General features: G+C 37.5%; 1 protein-coding gene across 1 annotated transcript in view; it reads right to left on the bottom strand.

The window, feature by feature from the left end:
- Nucleotides 1–227: 227 nt before the first annotated feature.
- MSH1 (MUTL protein homolog 1) overlaps nt 228–19,820 on the bottom strand; it is a 68,471-nt gene continuing 48,878 nt past the window's right edge. Inside the window, exons 14-22 of the mRNA XM_077371130.1 lie at nt 19,049–19,116; nt 15,798–15,971; nt 12,857–13,060; nt 9,595–9,851; nt 9,307–9,450; nt 6,714–6,771; nt 6,057–6,356; nt 1,181–1,912; nt 228–1,057 (exon numbers count right to left, since the gene is read on the bottom strand). Of these exons, the coding sequence (XP_077227245.1) occupies nt 827–1,057; nt 1,181–1,912; nt 6,057–6,356; nt 6,714–6,771; nt 9,307–9,450; nt 9,595–9,851; nt 12,857–13,060; nt 15,798–15,971; nt 19,049–19,116 (2,168 nt within the window). The 3' untranslated portion in view covers nt 228–826. The remainder of the gene's footprint in view (nt 1,058–1,180; nt 1,913–6,056; nt 6,357–6,713; nt 6,772–9,306; nt 9,451–9,594; nt 9,852–12,856; nt 13,061–15,797; nt 15,972–19,048; nt 19,117–19,820) is intronic.

Genomic DNA, 19,820 nt, shown 5'->3' with positions numbered 1-19,820 from the left:
GCTCCAAAAAACAGTTAACAAAAAGGCAGTCATCTTCCAAGAAAGGGGCAACGTAATTGCTAAAAGAACACCTTTTTTTTGGCTCTTTCATTCTTTAGAGCAAAAAAATGCAAAATTAACGCTAAAGAATGGTTAAAGAACACGCCCTAAGCTTCCAAAGTGGCGAAAACAATCTAGTTGTCCAAAAAACAATCTAGGTGACCCTTAAGCAGCAGAAAAGCAAAGCGGACACCAAACAACCAATGATCAGTTTCTACTCCTTAAAGAATACACATCCAAAGAGTAGTGTAGTGTTCACATATTTTTTTCCAAGCTGGAACCCATATATAATTTCTCTACATATGAATGAAATTTTTTTTGGCCACTGATATAGGCACTACCATGCTCTGTAATTGCACTAACTCGCCTTGTCTTTTATTATTTAACCAGCTGTCAAAGCTATTACAATTCTCAAAATGCTCAAAGAAGGCAATTTAAAAAAGAAGACACGACAAGTTAGTGCAATTATCAAAACATGGTCATGCCAATATCACTAGCCTTCTTTTTTTTTTTAAATATGCATGCAAACACTGTCACTAACAAGTACATTTGGAACAAAAATTACGTTCTGCAATTGAAAAATAGATTACAAAAGACAATTACAACCGGCATATAGAAAATTGGCGCAAGCACCATCACACCCAAAATTGGTGCAGCTCCTACGGATCCATCGGCGATTCCTCATGTTCTGCAACTATATGATTACAAAAGGTGGTGTCGAAAGAACCCTCTAACAAGGCTTCTTCTGCGACTTAACTCAGCGGGCTTCGGATAAGTTTGATTTGAGTCATTGGTGAAAGGTCAGACTTTCCAATGAGAGATTAGTTGTCCCAAAGTTTCGATGCTTACCATCAGATTTGTTGACAATCTGGAAGCCTCGACAAGGAAGTTGATTGATGAGCAGAGTTTCCAGTTCACTAGCCACGCTTTTTCCTGGGACTGTAACATAAAGGAATGTTACATTTTGCATGCCTACCTTCGAACGATGAGCACGGACTCGGCCCGCAAGGTCATCCGTCTGCATCAAGAGTTAAACATCTAAAATTTGAATAATTTGCCCCTTTCAAGTTTATTAGAATATGCAGTAAGACAAAGGAATAACCAATGTTGAAACCCCAGTATTTTGGGAGAGAAAAGTAACCTGTCCAACGTATAATCTCTTATCCGGCCTGAACAGTACATAGACACTTGAGGCGCCTATTGTTGAGGGAGGTGGTTGTTCCCTAGCACCAATCATAACACAAGTGATCTCTGCAGGTTCTGATATGCTCTTCTGCTTGTAAAGCTCCACCAATTTGTTCTGGCAGATGATCGTAACAACACTTTCAACTTCCCTCTGTTGTATCTCTCTAGGGTTTCCGGTTTCTGTCCCGGAAGAAACTTGCCCTACAACAATCCTTTTCAATGACTCATCAGCTACATCAAAACCATTGACAGCAGAATCAGCACCCAAATGTTTGAATTGTTCATCAGCCTTTTTGGAATGCGTGGCCGTACCATTCAATGAAAGATATAATTCCTCAGCTCTTCTTATTATTGTTTCAGGAATACCTTCCTTCTGAGCAGTTTCAAAGGCAAGGCTTTCTCTGCAGACCCCATCTATCAGCTTCCATGTGGGTCGCGTTTGACCATCTACAACCTCTGTTCCCATTGCTTTATAGACAGTGCTCCTAGCATTTAGAGGTAAATGAAAAATGCTATGCAAGTGAGTAGATACAATACCCAGGCAACCTATGCGATCGAGAGTTTCAATGATGCTACCAGCAATGCATGTCCCTTTCACCATTTCTGTGCCCCTACAGATTTCATCCATGAGCACGAGGCTTCTTGGAGTAGCTCCAGTGATTAGAGAGCGTATCTCTGACATTTCGATCTGAGACAAGTCATTTTAGACAAATGCAATATTTGGGAAACATTCCAGGGTTTGATTTTGTAAAATGAAACCAGACATCACTAATATTTGGGAAACATCCAGAGGTTTGACTTTGTAAAATGAAAATGAAACTTAATGGCAAGGTAAAACTAAGTCTCAGCCAAATATTGGTTATGCTAGGAATAATATAACAACAAACAAAATTCACAAATGACAAAAAATAGGGCTTCAAGCAACTTTGCTCCCCATAAGAGGAGCTATTTTTCTCAAGAATCTTATCATCCAAAATCCCATGTTCAGAAAAGAAAAGAAGCTGCAGCAAGGGCACATGAAGAACAAAAAAACTCCAAATCCTCCTTTCTTTCATGTCACAAGAGGCTCTAAAAATTGAGCTTACATCATATTAAACTAAAACTAACTACAAAAAAAACCCTGTGAATAGTGAACAGTGAACATTACGTGAATAGTAATGGAAAACAAAAAACTTAAACTAACTACAAAAAAACCCTGTGAATAGTGAACATTACGTGAATAGTACTGTAAAAATACTGCATGAATAGTAAATTTGACTCTCTTTTATTCAAAAAGTCACTTCCTACCAACCTAAAAGAAATAAGTGATTATGGGTCCAATGTCCAAACTTATAACTTAAAACAAATAAATGAGCCCTATCAGCTTAGCTGACACAACTTAAACAAACTCCAGTGAAATCAGAACGTGAGCCTCTATATCGTGAGATATGGGTTTCCATTCCTTTGCGTAGCCTTTGATATTTCCATCCCTCTTTCTTTCTTTCTTTTTTTTTCTTTTTTTTTTTTTTGAATGGCTTTCGATCCCTCTTTCTCTCGTGCCTTTTTGCGACTTCAAAGCTTACAGGAGGATGTACAACATCAGTAAATCTACAATTCACATTTTGCAAAGAGTTGTAATTATGTCATTTTGAAAATGAACTGTAATAGACTTTTGATTGGTGAAATTGTGACTTGCTTTGAGAGGCATGATTTGCCATCCTAATTGCTATTTCTTGTTCTAGGGTTTTGCAAACCCCAATGGCGTGTTCACTTAATTTCTTTTTGGCGTGTCTTCTGCGGAAACCTAGCTTTTTTTCTACGGAAACGCATTTTTTACACGCTTTCTTGTTTTCCTCAGAAAACCGAATAACTGATGTGGATATTAAAATTAATGACGTGGATAATAGGTTTCAGCGAGTTTTCTCCCAAAATGGTTCCGATGCTGAGCATAGGAAAAGGTACTTTTCTCTGTCGGGGAAACCTCTTCGCATGTCCATCTACATTTAGACCAAGCTCAAAAACCCCTTTCCCATCTCCACAAATCTTCATCTCCCTGAAGCTCCCATTTTCCACATCTCCATCTTCATCTCTATGAAGCTCAAAACCCCCTTTTCCCCATGTCCATCTTCATCTCCATGAAGCTCAAAACATTTCCCACCTCTATCTTCACCTCCACGAACCTCAAAACCCTAAATTCCCCCATGAAACCCGCATCAAACAGAAAATCGCAGGAAGATAGCCAAAATACTACAATCTTCGACGTGGTTTTCCAGTAAGCAGACATATTCGAGCTCCAATAGGCCACAATCGATGGTTGCTTCGTGTTGATGGCATGCTGATGGAGCAAGGGACTGGATCTCATGTAATGGCCGGTGAGATGCTAAGTTCGAACTTTTTTTGCAGTTAGGTCTTAGAAGCTTCAAGATGAGAAGGTTCTCTCGGTCTCCGCCCCATCTCACTGGTTCAAAGATGAAAAGGGATGCGTTTGGCATTTTAAATTTTGTTTTCTTTTTTTTCTTTTTTCTATTTTATTAATTGGTTTCTTTTTCTTTTTCTTTTTCTCTTCTTTTCCTTTCTCTTTTGCCACGTCATTTTCTCGGGGTTTCCTTTCTGCAGAAAACAAGTGAACAGAGCATAAGGGAAAACTAGAGGAAAACAAGTTGCAAAGCTAATATAACTTTCCAAAATTTCGAACTAAATGGAGAAGAATGCCCTACTTATTTGTTATGTCCTTTCTCTTCGTCACTTTTTTTGTTTGTCCTTTCCGTTTCTTCTTTTGAGTGCGTTCGTGTAAGAGGCATCTGAGAAATGAAAATAAATCAAAAGACAAGCATCCATCTTCTTCCTTCATGTTTTTGCTTGAATTGAATGCAAGGTTTAAATATTGGTTTCGGTTTCGGGCCGAAATCATGTAAAAATATGATTATGAATTTTATATATTTTTTTAAATTTCGACTGAAATGTCTAAAATTTTGGTGTCAATTTCGGCTATTTCGGTGGAAATATCATAAATTTCGGTGGAAATTGTAACATTTTGGTGTACATTTTTAAAATTTTGGTGGAAATTTTGTAAAAAAGTCAAAAAATGAAATTTCGGTTTTTGGAGACATTTTGGCAAAATTTCAATAAGATTTCAGCGAAATCTTGTAAAGAAACGACTTCATGTGAATTTCGTTTCGGTTTATGCCGAAACGAAACGTTTCGGCCTAAATTTAAAACCATGATTGAATGAACATAGTAGAATGATTTGTTTTATTTGATTGAATGAACATAGTAAAATGTTTGGTATTAGGTGCTTTTATACTTTTAGGATCAAAATGCATTTGATCTTGAAAGGAAATAAGGGTCTCATGTTCGCCCTCTGCTCACGGAGAGAGAGAGAGAGAGAGAGAGAGAGAGAGAGAGAGAGAGAGAGGGGAGGGGATGAAGGACCAACTAATTCTCCATGGTCAAAGAGGAAAGGGCATGGAAGGAGAAGGGTAGACTTCTATAAATGAACAGGATTTTTATAGTGTCGTGGGGTGGGGTTGCTTTTAAAGAACTGGGAGTGGTCTTCGGAGAAAAGGATTAAGGATGGTCTACATTTTTGGGCTTGCCATGCAGATGAGTTACCGGCTGATTCCTTTGGGAGTTAGTAACCTCTTTAAGCCTCCTTTTAATCCATAAAGTCAAACTCAGATGGGCGGGTAAATGTGAGCCTCTTTAAGGCCCCTTTTAATCCATAGTGTCAGACTAAGATGGACGGGTAAAATATGTGCCACACTTTAGTTGGGTGAGGTCACACTCTACTAGAGCATTCCTCTTGGGAGCATAGGCGCTTTACCTTTTTTGTAATAAAATCCTGCTTGGTATACTTTATATTTTTGTAATTTCAAGAATGGTGTTTATTGTTGCTCAGGCATTCTTGACTGGAGATTATGTTAAGAGAAACACTAATAGAGCCTAGAGAGGCGCTAAAGTAAGGTCTTAGTGTTGTTCTTAGGTAATGATTTTCAAGGCAGTATATTTGTACTATTATCACATGATGTGGTATAGAGGTATAAAATCGTAGCTCAATATTTTTTCACCTAATGAACAATATAGCTCTTCTACTCTTTATTATGTATAAAATTCCACCTTGTCTAAAGTTTTGTTTTTTCCTCGCTCGTACTAATCCACGACCAATTGCTACACTCTTGGTGATGGTTACAAGTTATACACATCCAAAATGACTAAAGAAAGAATATTCATAACATCATATATCCAAAACAGACACAAACAAACGAATATTTATAGTATCATATATCCAAAAGACAGATACATCAATAGAGCCAATGCATATGATAACCATGATGATTAAAGTTTGGCACTGCAAGCTTGTACAGGGATTGCAGCCCCAGTGAGAATGTAAACTTTTTATTCCAACACTACTGTCATGTCATCTACATTTACAAACAGTTCTCACACATTTTTCGAAATTTTAGAAACCAAACAAATAAGGCTCTCAAAACTACAGGGGTCATTCTATCAAATTTACGCCCATCCAAAAAGTAAAGACCTTGACAGTGATAATTTATTCACACCATCATTGCAATAAAACCACATTGCGACTCAAGCTTGAAATCAAAACTGGAAGAATTTTGGATGGAGAAATTAAACTCTCCCCTAAGCTTTGCTTCTTCTTCTTTTTTTCCCATTATTGTAATGCAGATACATTTTAACACCTCTATAGACAATCTATAGATGCCAATCACCTCTAGGAAATAGTAATCAGAGATTTAAGACAATAGATCTTGTGTGTAACCCTAAGATAATACAAAAGCTACAAAAAAGGAAAATAACTAAGAAAATCTGTATCGGAAAACAATAGGTACCTGAAATGAGCTTTTTCCATCAGCAGGACTATCATAAGATTTCATGTGAAGCATAACAGAATCAAAATGAGGAATAACAGCTGACTCAGCTGGTACCATCAATCCACATATTCCAAGCAACGCTGCCGCACAAATAGATCGAAGCATGCTTGATTTGCCACCACCATTTGGCCCAGTAAGAAGAAACAACGACTGCATTTCAACTGTATTTCGTATAGCATTGCCTTGTGCCGCATCAAACCAATATGGTGACAAGCCTATTATCTCCATTTTGCTAATTTCTTCAGACGATTCATTTTCCTGCATCCATTTATAACTAAGGTATGAGAAAGTCCCTTAATAAAGATAGGGATGAGAAAAAAACCACTAAACATGGAAACATATGATGCAAAAGATTTATACAATGGGAGTTGATGAGATGAACTTCATACACTTAGTTTCTTACTTGGTAAGAGATAAACCTTGAAACTTAGGTAGTAAATAATCAACAAACAATTCCATAAGGAAGCATAATTAACGAGACATGAGCAAATTTTGCAATGTAGCTATGTTATCTATGGTTTCTTTTTAAATATTGAAATAAAACAATTTATTCTCAACCCTGTATTGGTGGAAATGAGAAATATGAGGTAAATCATAAGCTTGCTTACGCAATACCGGAGAGTTGCAGAATTCGACAAGAGCTGGAAACACCCATCTTCTTCTTCTCCCTTCACTGCAAGCATGTGAACATGGATCAGTATAAGAACACAGATAGGTCCCTCAGAACATTCGAGAAAGGTTATTTATGCACATAAGCTATGATGTGATAGGTGTTTAACATTTCACAAAATAATAAAAAGAACTTATGTAGCATTTGTCCAGAATGATAAATGCAAACAAAGCAACATCACACAATATCAAGCATGTATATTTCAAAAGTATGCGCCACAATAAAATATTCCACAAGGAAGAAAATTCAACAAGAGCATGTGAACATAGATTAGTATCAGAAAGCAGAATTAAATAGGTCTCACAGAAGATTCAAGAAATGCCATTTATGCACATGATTTTAAATTTTCATAGAAACCGACATGAAACAACCGAAGCGTTTTCATTTCCATCCCCATCGAAATGATACCGAAACTGAACCGTACACCGAAACCAAGATCATAAGTGCATTAGTGGTATACAATATCAGTATATGTTATATAATTATATTTAGATGCATGTGAAACGTGATTGCGTTACATAATTATATTTATATGGATTGCATGAGAAATGTGGCTTATGTATTATGTATAAATATTTATATGAATTACAAGTGAAACGTCATATATACTGAATTATCCTATGATTAGCCGACGTTGTGATTGCTGACACACGTGTCCTGCAGTGTCGGACACGACACGCGTGTCGACACAGCTTTGGAGACTTTTAAATGTACTACTATAAGTGTTAGACTTAATGTGGGCATGTGGACCCATTTTTGTACCATGTCAAGTGTGACATTCTGTTTTATTATTTAATGTTGTGTTTACCTCTTTTACTATTATCTCTTTTTAGCTCTTCTTTAACTAATATTTGTTGTTATATCCCCTCCCGAACCTAAAACCTTTAACAGACTCTTATTCCAATAATATATTCATTGTATCATATTGGTCTCCCCTTCTCATTGTATATTAAAGATGGAATGGAAGAATATTAAATTGATGAATGCATAATTAATTCTCATGTTTGTTTTAGATAATAGTTGATTAATTCTAAGATTTATTAGTTTATTAAATTAATACCATATTTTTATTGTTACAAGTTATGATATGTGCGTGTCACCATTTCTAGATTTTTAGATGTTGCTAGGTTAGACAACCCTAGGGGTGTCAACGGATCCACTTCGGGTCGGATCCACCTATGTCAGAGTCACAATCCATTCAAATTCCTTATCGGTCGGGTCGGGTCGGAGTCGGATTGTTCTTCGGATCCTACTTTCCACGCCATGATCACGATCCATTTTAATTTGGACCGTCCATCGGAGTGTCCTATTATGTCCCACTAAGCTAAGTAAACGGTTAATTTTGTTAAAAAGAAATAGAATGGCAGTCCACTATTAGTGTGCCTATGCATTTTCTTCAACTAAATTAAAAATTTATCTATGTTTAATCTATGCGTATAATAATGCTTGTAAACAATAAAACTAATCAAAATTACATACACAAATATAATGTATAACTATTATCAAAGAATATGATGCATAAAAAACAAAACCCTCCTCTCTTTTCCTTCGTGAAAGTATGAAATGAAACGACTGAAATAAGTGAAATCGCATTCCCATCCGATTCATTAAGTGATAAGAGAGGTTTCTACCAAAATACCCTTCATGGAAGGGTTAGCATTAACAAAATTTGGAGGGTATTTTTATAAACCATTTCGGATCGTGACTATCCAATGGGCATCTGTGGTGTGCCCATACACAACCCAAAAATTTTCGGATCCAAGATTTGATGATCCGAAATATGCCCATGGATCCTATTCATATGTTTAGATCCGTTCATTAACGTTCGGATTCGGGCGATCCATCAGACTGTCTGGATCCATTGACACCCCTAGACAACCCGTATCCGTGTTGAAACACGACACACAAATCCGTATCGACAAATCATGATTATACATACTTCCTACTTTAGCTGTGTCCCCATTTCTAAAGTTTGGGGGTTTGCCGTGCCCGACACTCCGTGTCCGTGTCCACAAATCATAGGAATTATCAGACATGAGCGAAAACACATGTCACTACGTGATCAATGTTATTAAGCCATTATAGATGACTATGTTGTTTATGTGATGGTTTCTAAATGTGTAGTTGTGCTTATTCTAGCAATTCCTGCAGTTTCATCTTAAAGTTATATCATTCGTCAATGTTACCATACATTTCTGTGATTCTATAGGATTTCCATCAAAATTTCCAACCGAAATAGAAATGCTTCCGTTTCAATGGTGACCAAAACCGAAACCGAAATTTTAAACCTTGTTTATGCACACATACTATTAAGTGATGGGTGTTTAACATTTCACAAAATTCTAAAAGAACCAATGTAGCATTTGTCCAGAATGATAGATGAAAACAAAGCAATATCATGCAATGTTGAGCATATAAATATGCAAAAGCCATATAAATATAATGGGAAATTAATGGGATAACCAACAAGTGCTTACAAATTCAGAACTAACAAATTTGCTTGATTTAAGGGAGCCATATAAATATGCAAAAGCCTACCACACATGAGAGAATAGCGCCTTAGCTATAACAAGTAACATAGAAGAGAAGACAAGGATGTTTATTTTAGTCTGCAACGCAGCAGAAAGTCCTCTCAACAGTTCCAAGACATTAGCCTTTGCCCTAGCACGTGCTTCATGGTACCTAAAGTACAAAATAGATATACCAAATTAATCACCATGAAAAATCTTTAAAAAGAAAAAAAACAGTTTAAAACTAACAGCACTTAATATGAAGGGCACGGGGCAAGAGATGATGTTTTAAACCATTGAATACCCATGAACTCACCTAAATAATGCATCATCCACTTTGGTCGTGGTAAACCATTCCTCTCCAACCTTTCTACCTTTTGAATCTGTAGCAGGTATGAGCTGTTTGATTTGTTCTTCTCCAGGGGTACCGGACCACACAGATGGTGAAAAACGTTTTCCCTTAAACCAAACAGCTTCATGCTCTCTTGCATAGGATATCTCACCCTTTGGGCCACCGAGTGGTGAAATGACGGCCTTTACTCTTAAAACAATTGGAAGGAAATCTTCCATGACCTAGATGAAACAGAAAGTTGCAAATAGCAAAACATCAAAGCAATAAAAAAATGTGTGGCAAAATAGGTCTAGAAAAGGATAGAAAAATTATAACAGTTCCATAAAAGGACTAATTGCCGGCCCATGATAGATGACCTCATGCAGTAATGGACGGAGAAATTACTTAACCATTACAATAATAATTGTAAAATTGCAATTGAACTTGTCACTTAATGAACTGAGCATGGAATTACTCAATCGCGTATTAATTTATGAAGTTTAATGGCTCATGGTTTGTAATGATGCTGGGATTGATCATGAAAGCAAGCAGTGTCTCTTCTGTTTTAGGGTTTTATAATCAATGGGAATGGAGAAGTTTCAACCTTGTATAATTAAGGGTATCTTATGAATAAGCTATCCACATTAATGCTCTAATTGCGCGCTAATAGATTTAACTTCAGCAATGAGTTGGTAGATGTGTGACATTAACGCATTAAAATGAAGCCCACATTTAGACATGTTAACACTTTAAAAAGACGATTCTTCATAAGTTGTCATGTTGAAGCTTAGATCAATATCTATGCTCCATTGTTTCAATAATGGCACTTCAGTTTATTAAAAACTTTTTTTTGCATGGCTTTCGGTAGTAATTTGGGAATGGTAACAGCCTCTAAGAGCTAATTAATAGTATAAAGTAAAGAGAGTTCCATTACTAAAAATTGGAGAGAGAGAGAGAGAGAGAGAGAGAGAGAGAAAGAGAGACAGAATAGAGTTCTTGTGCTCGAGCGCAGCTAAGCTTACCTGCGCTCGAGCACAGAAACAGGGTGGGGCCACATTTTGGGTGGGATCCAAAGCATTCATTTGATGGGCCCTTTCATGGGTACGGTGTCCACCAAAAATCAGCTCCATTGGATAACCTTCGGGATTCCATTTGTGGGGCCAAAAATGGACAGATTCGTGGACAAACAGTATCTGTCCATTTTTTGCCCCACAAATGGACACCCATTGGTGATCCAATGGAGCTATTTTTGGTAGGCTCCCCATCCATGATGGGGCCTTCCAAATGAATGGTTAGGATCACCCCCCCAATGGCCCCACCCCCCTGTTTCTGTGCTCGAGCGCAGCTAGGCTTAGCTGCGCTCACGCGCAGGAACTCTATTCTCATATATATATATATATATATATATATATATATAGAGAGAGAGAGAGAGAGAGAGAACATTTCCTACACACTTGTGTAGGTAAGTTACCTACACACTACCTTAAAATACAGTGGGGGCCCACATTGTTTGGGTGATCCAAACAATTCATTTGAATGGTCCTCACATAGATAGGGTGTCCACAAAAAATCAGATCCATAGGATCATCCCAACCCTACGATTTGTGGAGGTAAAATGGACGTGTATAAACCTTCACAAATTAGTCCATTTTTTGCCTCCATAGTTTGAATGGTTAGGATGATCCTATGGATCTGATATTTTGTGGACACCCTATCTATGTGAGGACCATTCAAATGAATGGTTTGGATCACCCAAACAATGTGGGCCCCCACTGTATTTTAAGGTAGTGTGTAGGTAACTTACCTACACAAGTGTGTAGGAAATGTTCTCTCTCATATATATATATATATATATATTGTTATTTTGGTGCAGCACAGGTGTCCTCCTGAGCTCTTGAAATTTGACATGGTAGTAGACCCAGTGAAAACCTAGCTCCTTTGATTCAGATCGATTTCGTACTATGCACGCCTGTGCAGAAACTATTATGCCTCATTATTCTTCTCTTCTTTCCAAGTCCCTGTCAGTGAAGAAAACAATCTTGAACAGATTCTGACCCTTGTATTTTCATTACAAGAAAACAAATCTGCACAAAAACCCATACTGCACAGATCCTTGTTTCTCGCTCTTCATTTTCTTCTGCTATCAGTTATCCTCCTTCCCATTCCTTCTCTGTAATGAGTAAAGATTGATGAAAAGCTATGATTCTTCACCGCATTGGGTATACCTACACGCTACACCTAAGCAACTGGATCTAGTTGCTATCACATGCATCTCATATCTCGCTATGATAAACATTTAACGTGCATGGCTACAACATGAGATTCTACCATATCTAACATCGCGATTCTAATAATTATCATATATTAAACATTCTATTCTAGTAATTAAAAACTCATAAATAGAGAGAAAATCCTCCAAGGTAAAACGGAGTCAACTGTGGCGAGTCATGGATCAGTGTGATGCTTTTTTATCCAAACAGGCAACAGATTTTTGATTGACTTGGTGGCCAAAAACGAGTTATCGACGCAAGGAGTTTTAAACAGTGTTTAGTTCAAAATGTGCCCATTTAACTGTATGAATCTATTTTTCAAAACTGAAAGAGGTTCCATAAATAGCAGTTATGAATCATTCGAAGTCATTATGTGATGCTAGAATGAAACCGGAGAAAATGAAGAGAAAGGCATGATTGAACATAACAAAGAAAATGAAGAGAATGGCATCATTGAACATAACATGAAGTGACTAGGAATCTCTTTGGAAATCATTTGAAGTCATTATGTGATGCTAGCTGGAGAAAATGCACACTGAATAATATGGAGTGGATATCAAAGTAAACTAGTATGGCACAAGAGAACAAATAGCATCAAATACATGCCATGAATTTGAGATGTGTTAACTTACCAACTTCTCCAAAAGCTTAAGCTGTTGGAGAAAGGCGTTATTTATCTTTTATACTTTAACACTCCCTCGCACGTGTGGCCCACTTGGCAAACACGTGGCACATGTGGTCCCACTTTGGGCCGACCATTGCATGTAGATTTTCGCTATCCAGGAGGTTTGAACTCGAGACCTTTGGCTTTGATACCATGTTAACTTACCAACTTCTCCAAAAGCTTAAGCTGTTGGAGAAAGGCGTTATTTATCTTTTATACTTTAACAAGATGCATCTAAAAGAAATTTATATATCAAAGAAACACAATGAGAGAAAATTCAGATAATAAAAAAAAGGTGTTTTCTGAAATATACCGCTTTAGATAAAGCCTCAGCGGCCCTATCCAATTGTAAAAAAGTAATTTCTGCATGGACCCTCTTCACATGGCCTTTCCAAGGGGACTCCATATCCTCAAAAAAGTCTCCCGGAATGTTTGGGAATGAACTTATTTCATCTGTTTCACCATCCAAAGAGATCATTTCACGTATTTGATCTGAAATCAATTTGCACTCATTTACCTAGAAAACAAAAAGTTAAACATAGTAAATTTTACAAACAAAATCTTGCATACTGGTAAGAAGAACTACATTCATCCAGTTTCTATTTGAAATGAGAGTCAATCAAACAAACATAGCAAAGTGAGATAAAATGCACATAAACTGATAGCATACATTCCATAAAACGGAGCGTGTATCCGATTCAATGGGTGTAGAACTAAACAGAAACTACAAACAACTGCACATTTATAAATCCTTTGAGCATACTGAACTCAACTCAACGAAGCCTTTGTCCCAAACTAGTTGGGGTCAGCTAAAAATCCATTGAGCATGCTTGAACATATTAAATACATAGATTTTATAATGCATGTTAGTCATTTAAATAATAACAAAAAGCAAATCTGTTAGATTCATAGTTATCATCTATAATAATAACTATTCCAAAAAAAGAAAAATAATTATAAGAGTCAAGTTCTTTTTAGGAGAAACTGGGAAACATCGATGACTTATATAAACTAAGATTAGTTGTATGAAAGTCAAAAGAAAATACCTTCGTAAACAAGTGTATACATCAAGTGTACATAATTTGATCAGAGTTACCTTTACATCCCTTGGGCCTTAGTTAATGTACTATGGTGAAGGGCATACTTGTAATTCGATCAAATGGGTATTAAAAATACAAGGAGAGACTCATCATTGGGGCTCATTTGGCTTCTCCCTTTCCTCTCATATTCATGTGCTTGCACTAGGGCAATTCTTCCTCCGCATTTATATGCTCCCTTTAAGAGATTTCGTTAAGATTGTCATGGTATCAGAGCACAGGAGATTCATAAAGTGAGGCCATTTGGGAATCAGCGAAGGATCAAAGCATGACATCTTTTCCCAAACCTCTTCTCACCTCCTGCCTTTCTTTCTATTTTTCTAACTCTTTCATGTATTCAAAATTTCAAATCGATCACTATCAATTCGAAAAACTAGATCTACGCTCTCATACTTCTTGAACCTATAGATCTGCTCCTCTAACCCATTGAAAAAACTACACTCCTTCGAAAATCTAGATCTGTAACCCAATCTCATTCGAAACCAAAAAATCTGCAATCCAAACCCATCAGATGTGAACGCACCGATCCTTCAAAAACCTATACTGGGGACCCCCACTTATTTGAAACCCACAACCCATCATATCTGTGCATACATACCACTAAAAACTAGAAACTCATCAGATCTGACCACACCAATCCTTCGAAAACCAAAACCCAACAGATCTGTCTATAGACTCTATACCTATCATACGAAACCTAAAACCTTAGATCCACAATCCCAAAATCCTAGATATACCCTTCCAACCTATAGGTCTGCGGTCTGCCCTCCAAACATCTAGATCTAAAGCCTTCAACTATAGATGCGTACCTTGAATTTCTAGATCTGCACCTACACACCCTAGGCCAAACCCTTTACACCGGAATTCTACCCCTCCTAACTCCATTCAAATCATTAGACCTCCATTTTACACTACAACCATCATTATAGTTGTCTGTCCCGATTAAGCTTTTGACCTCTCTTGCGGTTTCCGGACATGCTTACATTTTTAGCCATTTTTGTGCTATGAACATTGGATGCTTCTAGAAGCCTGCATCTTCCTATGTGGCATCACCTCAGAGGCAAGGATTAACAACCCGAAAAGATAATCAAAGATGTGTAAGATTTAAAAAAAAAAAAAAAACAATAGAAGAGGATAGCAAAACTTGAAGCAAATCAGATAAAATCGTTTCATGATGTTATGGAGAATATTAGTCTAATAGCCAACTTGTTGCATACAGTATCAACAACTTACTGACGCTTACTCTTTTTGTGTGTTAGATTTGGTGCCAAATCTATGGATCTATGACATTTCCAGAATCTACCTGAAAATGTGTAGAGACACATCCATTGAATACACAAATAAGTCTAGGAAGCAAAGTCCCAAAAGAATGGTACGCTGAAGCTGTGTTTGATTTGCTGACTACCACCCTTATCAACAACTCAATAGTTTACTTTAACCAGCACCAAAGTCATTTTGCTTTGATTTAGAACACTAAACAGTCATGAATTGCTGGAAGACGGGTTTTGACTTCAACTCATATTTCTTGAGCCGAAGAAAAAACAATTCGTACCTTCAAGCTATTGGAACATTACCAAAGGCAATCATGTCAATAATTTTGAAACAGTGAAGTATGCAATAACCACGAGTACAAAGAAGCACTCAAAGGTTCTTTATCAAACTATTTAGCAAATTCTCATTGACCGGTTTGGCTGCCAGAGGTTTGCCTTACATAGGTTCCACCCAAGTTCTGACAAGTGCCTCCAAATCTCTAATCATACGATGCTTTTACTGTCAGATCTGACATAAGCAGCAATATTCCAAATCAAAAGTAATCATAATGTAGTTAAAAGGTTCAAAACCACTTTAACTTCAGGATGTATCTCCTCTATATGTGCTAATAAACAAGAGATTCTTCTTTCAGTTGATACAGACCCATAAAACATTCATTTTCATTTGTGTGGAGCCATCAAATGATTATATGTAGCAAGTCACATGAGATTTGGAGAGATTTGGAGATAGCGCTTCAGTTCATTAATACGGATAAATTCAAAAAGGTCTTTCAGAATGCATTATTAACACAAATAATTAACTTTTCATAAACGCAAGTGCCCCAGTTTGACATGCACATCTTGCGCTTAAAAAAACAAAGCTATAGAAGCATGCATAACAACATACCAGGATCTCAGATTCAACTTTCAGTCCAGTTGCCATCCATGTAGGTTCTAATAACATCTGAAGGATGGAAGATAGCTCAGAGTTCCCATGCATATGCAAAATTTCATCAACCACATTCTTGATTCTAACAAATTCAACATGATTAGCTTCCATAGACTCCAGCAATTTCACAAGCTGCGAGCAAAGAATCATTCAGAGAACGGAGGAAATTATAGCAAACAGATGTGTTTGACATTCGTAACTGTGAAGAGATAGTGTACTAAGCATTTTCGTGTAAGAAAATAAGGGGCTGATAGTTGGTAAGAATGTTAAATGTAGATTACAACATCACTCCAACAGAACTGTACTACACAACAATAGAATTGAACTCATATAAACTTATGACCAGAACCAATCAACGAAATTTTGATTGCCAATGACATAAGACAGTATTAGATGAGTTATATTAGAATGAGGGTATACTGGTCATTTCACCATATAACCCTAACTCTACACACACATGTGATATGTATATGTGTGCGTGCGTGTGTGTATAAATATATATATCATATTGGTAAGAGGGATATGAGGGGCTGATAGACCCTCATTTTTCCCTCTTACCCTCTTTGTTCTCTCTCCTTCTCTCATCCTTCGATCCCCAAGTCAAATTGGTATCAGAGCCCTATGATTACTATGACACTTATAAAAAAAATGAGAGAGAGAGAGAGAGAGAAGGGGACGAAACCCTGGGAGCACCCCCTCACAAAACCCGTTTTGGGTTTCGCTGCCGTCGCCCCCTCCCAAACCCTTTATTGAGTTTTGTGCCCCCCCCCCCCCCCAACACACACACACGCGCACAAAAAAAAAACTTCATGTAGTGACTGTTCGCAGTTGTGATTTGTGTTTGCAATGTTTTATGCGTCGCTTGCTTATGGTTGCCTCTGCTGTACCCCCCACTATGGACTTTCAAAACTTTCATATGACATCCATTAAATTGGTTGGATCCAATTATCTGCCATGGAGAATGACAGTTGAAACCTTCCTCCTTGCCCGAGGAAAGCTTGAGTACATTGAAAGAAACCTTCCTAATAGTGATGATAAGTCTTATAGCAAGTGTAGACAGGAAGACATCGTTATCAAGACGCTCCTCTTGAACAGCATGGAACCCAGTGTTGCGGGACCTATGATGTACCTTAAATCATCCGAGGACATCTGGAAACGAACCGAGACTCTGTATTCGGGCGTCAATAACTTGACCAAATTTGTGATGTATACTCCGAAATGTTCAATCTCAAGCATGGTGGTCGGTCTCTCTGAGTTCTACTCGCAGTTCATGACTCTTTGTGAGCAGCTGGATATGTATATGCCCTTTACCATGGATCCGTCGGTTCTGGCCACGCGTCAGCAAGATTTACGGGTGGTCCAGATTCTTGATGCTTTGGGGCCCGAGTTTCTTCCCACTCGCCAGTAGATCGTGGGTTTAGGCTCTCTACCATCTCTTGAAGAGGTGTTCTCCTGTGTACAAAGGTCTATGAGGACGGAAGGGTCCTGTGAGTCCACTGTTCTTCAGTCTGGTGAGTCCCCTGTTGACCGTTATGCTCTTGCTTCTCAGTTGGGAGCCGATCGTAGTGGTCATGGTGGACGTTCTGGCTATGGTTGAGGCCGCTGTGGCCGTGGAGGCGGTCGCGATTCAAGGGGAGGTTGTGGCAATGGTGATTGTGGGACTTGCTTCTGCATGCACCGCCTGATGGAGGACCATTCAATTGACTATTGTTATGACTTACATCCCAAGTTACGGCCTTCCCGTAATGTCGACCATGCCGAAGCTGGTGTGGTTGAGAGCTCATAACCAACAATTTGATATAGTTCTGCTTATCATGTCAATCTATGAAGCACGGGTACAGTTTCAGGGTGCGGGTACGTGATTTTCCAAAAAAAAACGGGTACGGGTACGTTCGGGTACGCTGAATATAATAATATATTTTAATATTTTATTATATATTTATAAAAATTAAAAAAAATAAATTTGGAGAGCAATCAAATAACAATAGCATCACCAAACTGGAAAATTCTAATATTATTCTTCTTTTCTTAAGTGATTAAGTTCCATATTTCATAACATGAGGCATCAATACGTCATTCATTTGAAAAAAAAGTCTGTCGCTAGTGTGTTGACCAGTGCCTAACAAGATGAATAATTTTTAAAGACTAAATTATGAGATTTTTTATACCAAACTTCTGGGATTTAATAATGTTTGGACATGATAGATTTTATGAATTTTTAAAATTTGAAAAATACCCCACCGTTTGGAAGTTAAGAAAGTTAAAATTTTGACCCGACCCTTTTTCTGCGAATTTTGTACTATAACTAAATCTTAAGGACAGGACCCTACCCTATTCTCGAACCCTCTGCCGAGCTCTACCCCGCCCGCATTTCTTTTGAAGGGGGCCAAAGAAATGTCTCCACCTGACCTGCTGCCAACAGTCTTTCTTTGGAAAACGTTGACTTTTTTTCCGTTTAGATTTAGGTCTTGAAACTATTTTTAATAAATCCAAATGGGGGTATTCCGTTATTTACATGTAAATTTTAAGTAGACATTTACTTAAATAGTTTACATGTAAATACTAAGTACAGGAAAGGAGAGAGAACAAGCAGGAAGGGTTTACAAACCAGATTAGAGAAACAGGACGTGTCGAGTACGCGTGGGTGCGCACCCGACACGCACCCAGTACAAGTTATTTTTTAAATTATGGGGGTGCGTACCCGGGACGTACCCAGGGCGTACCCGAACGTACTCGCACCCCATATGTGTCGGGTACGGGTATGGGAGGCCCGGGAGAGTACCCGTGCTTCCTAGATGTCAATAAAAGCATTTCAAAATCCATTTTTTTATGAGACATCTAGGAGGAAGTCCCATCAACCTTTCTATCTATGCTCTGAGTCATCTCTTGAACAATAGAGATATTGTCAAAAATATTTCAAACTTTAACAAAAGCACGACGTTCGGACAAAATAACTTTTTGAGAGACCTCTGTCACACTGTTAGTAATAACTAATGATATGATTTTATAGCTAAAATTGCAATGACCAACAGGCCAAAAGTCAGAAATACCATGCTTAACATAATATTAAATGCAAAACCATAAGTACCATCAAATATAATAATCATGTCAAATAATTTGCAAAAAGCGTAGGTTGATGAGCCAAACATAAAGAAGTTAGCGTTGAGAGAAAATATTATTTTACAATGACAAGGAACTGAGTATACAACCTTTGCAGCAGGTACACAAGTAAACTCAGGAATTGAGCAGGTTACACTGCTCATAAGCTTGCATGTTGCTGCCAAAAGAACTACGACTTAGTACATACAAAAACAATAACATATATGTGACATGAGCACATGCCAAACAGAGATGTAATACACAGAACTAATTAAAAAATGAGTATGCACAAGTCTTTCACATGAATCACAAAGATAATAAGAATCCACAAACATTTTGAACAGCCAATAAAGATGAAACAAAAATTCATACTTTGATACATGATAAAACAATGTTTCCGTGAAACCCCTTTGTGTTACCAAGGAGAAACGCATGCCAAAGATCAGTCACACGCCTTTTCCATGTATAAGTAGTCAGTTACAAATATAATTTAGTGACTAACAAGTATACTAGTCTCGCAAAAGTAAATGTCGTATGACGTAATAAAAAGAACAAATATGACAGCTTGATATAATGCTCAAAAGGCAAGGATACCATATACAATTAAATAAAAAAGTGAGGGTTATAGATCAACCTCCTCCAAGTACGACAATGGATCTTGGAGACTAAAAGCCGCTTCCACAACTAAACTTTCACCAAGAGGAGTCTAATGTGGTGAAGAGCTAGCTTTATATTCACATTGTTGCCTTGATAAAAGGCAAGGAACAAAGACCAAGTCCAAAAACCTTGATGATGTCGTCTGGTTCTGCATGAGGGTGAATGTATGCATTAGTGCTCCAATTTCTTTCACAATATGATGAAGCAACTGATTGTAAAAGAGGT

Source organism: Tasmannia lanceolata, unplaced genomic scaffold, assembly GCF_043159265.1.
Source record: "Tasmannia lanceolata isolate RefF3 unplaced genomic scaffold, GAP_Taslan_0.1 ptg000037l, whole genome shotgun sequence".
Classification (NCBI taxonomy): domain Eukaryota; kingdom Viridiplantae; phylum Streptophyta; class Magnoliopsida; order Canellales; family Winteraceae; genus Tasmannia; species Tasmannia lanceolata.
This window is presented reverse-complemented; position numbering and strand designations above follow the sequence as displayed.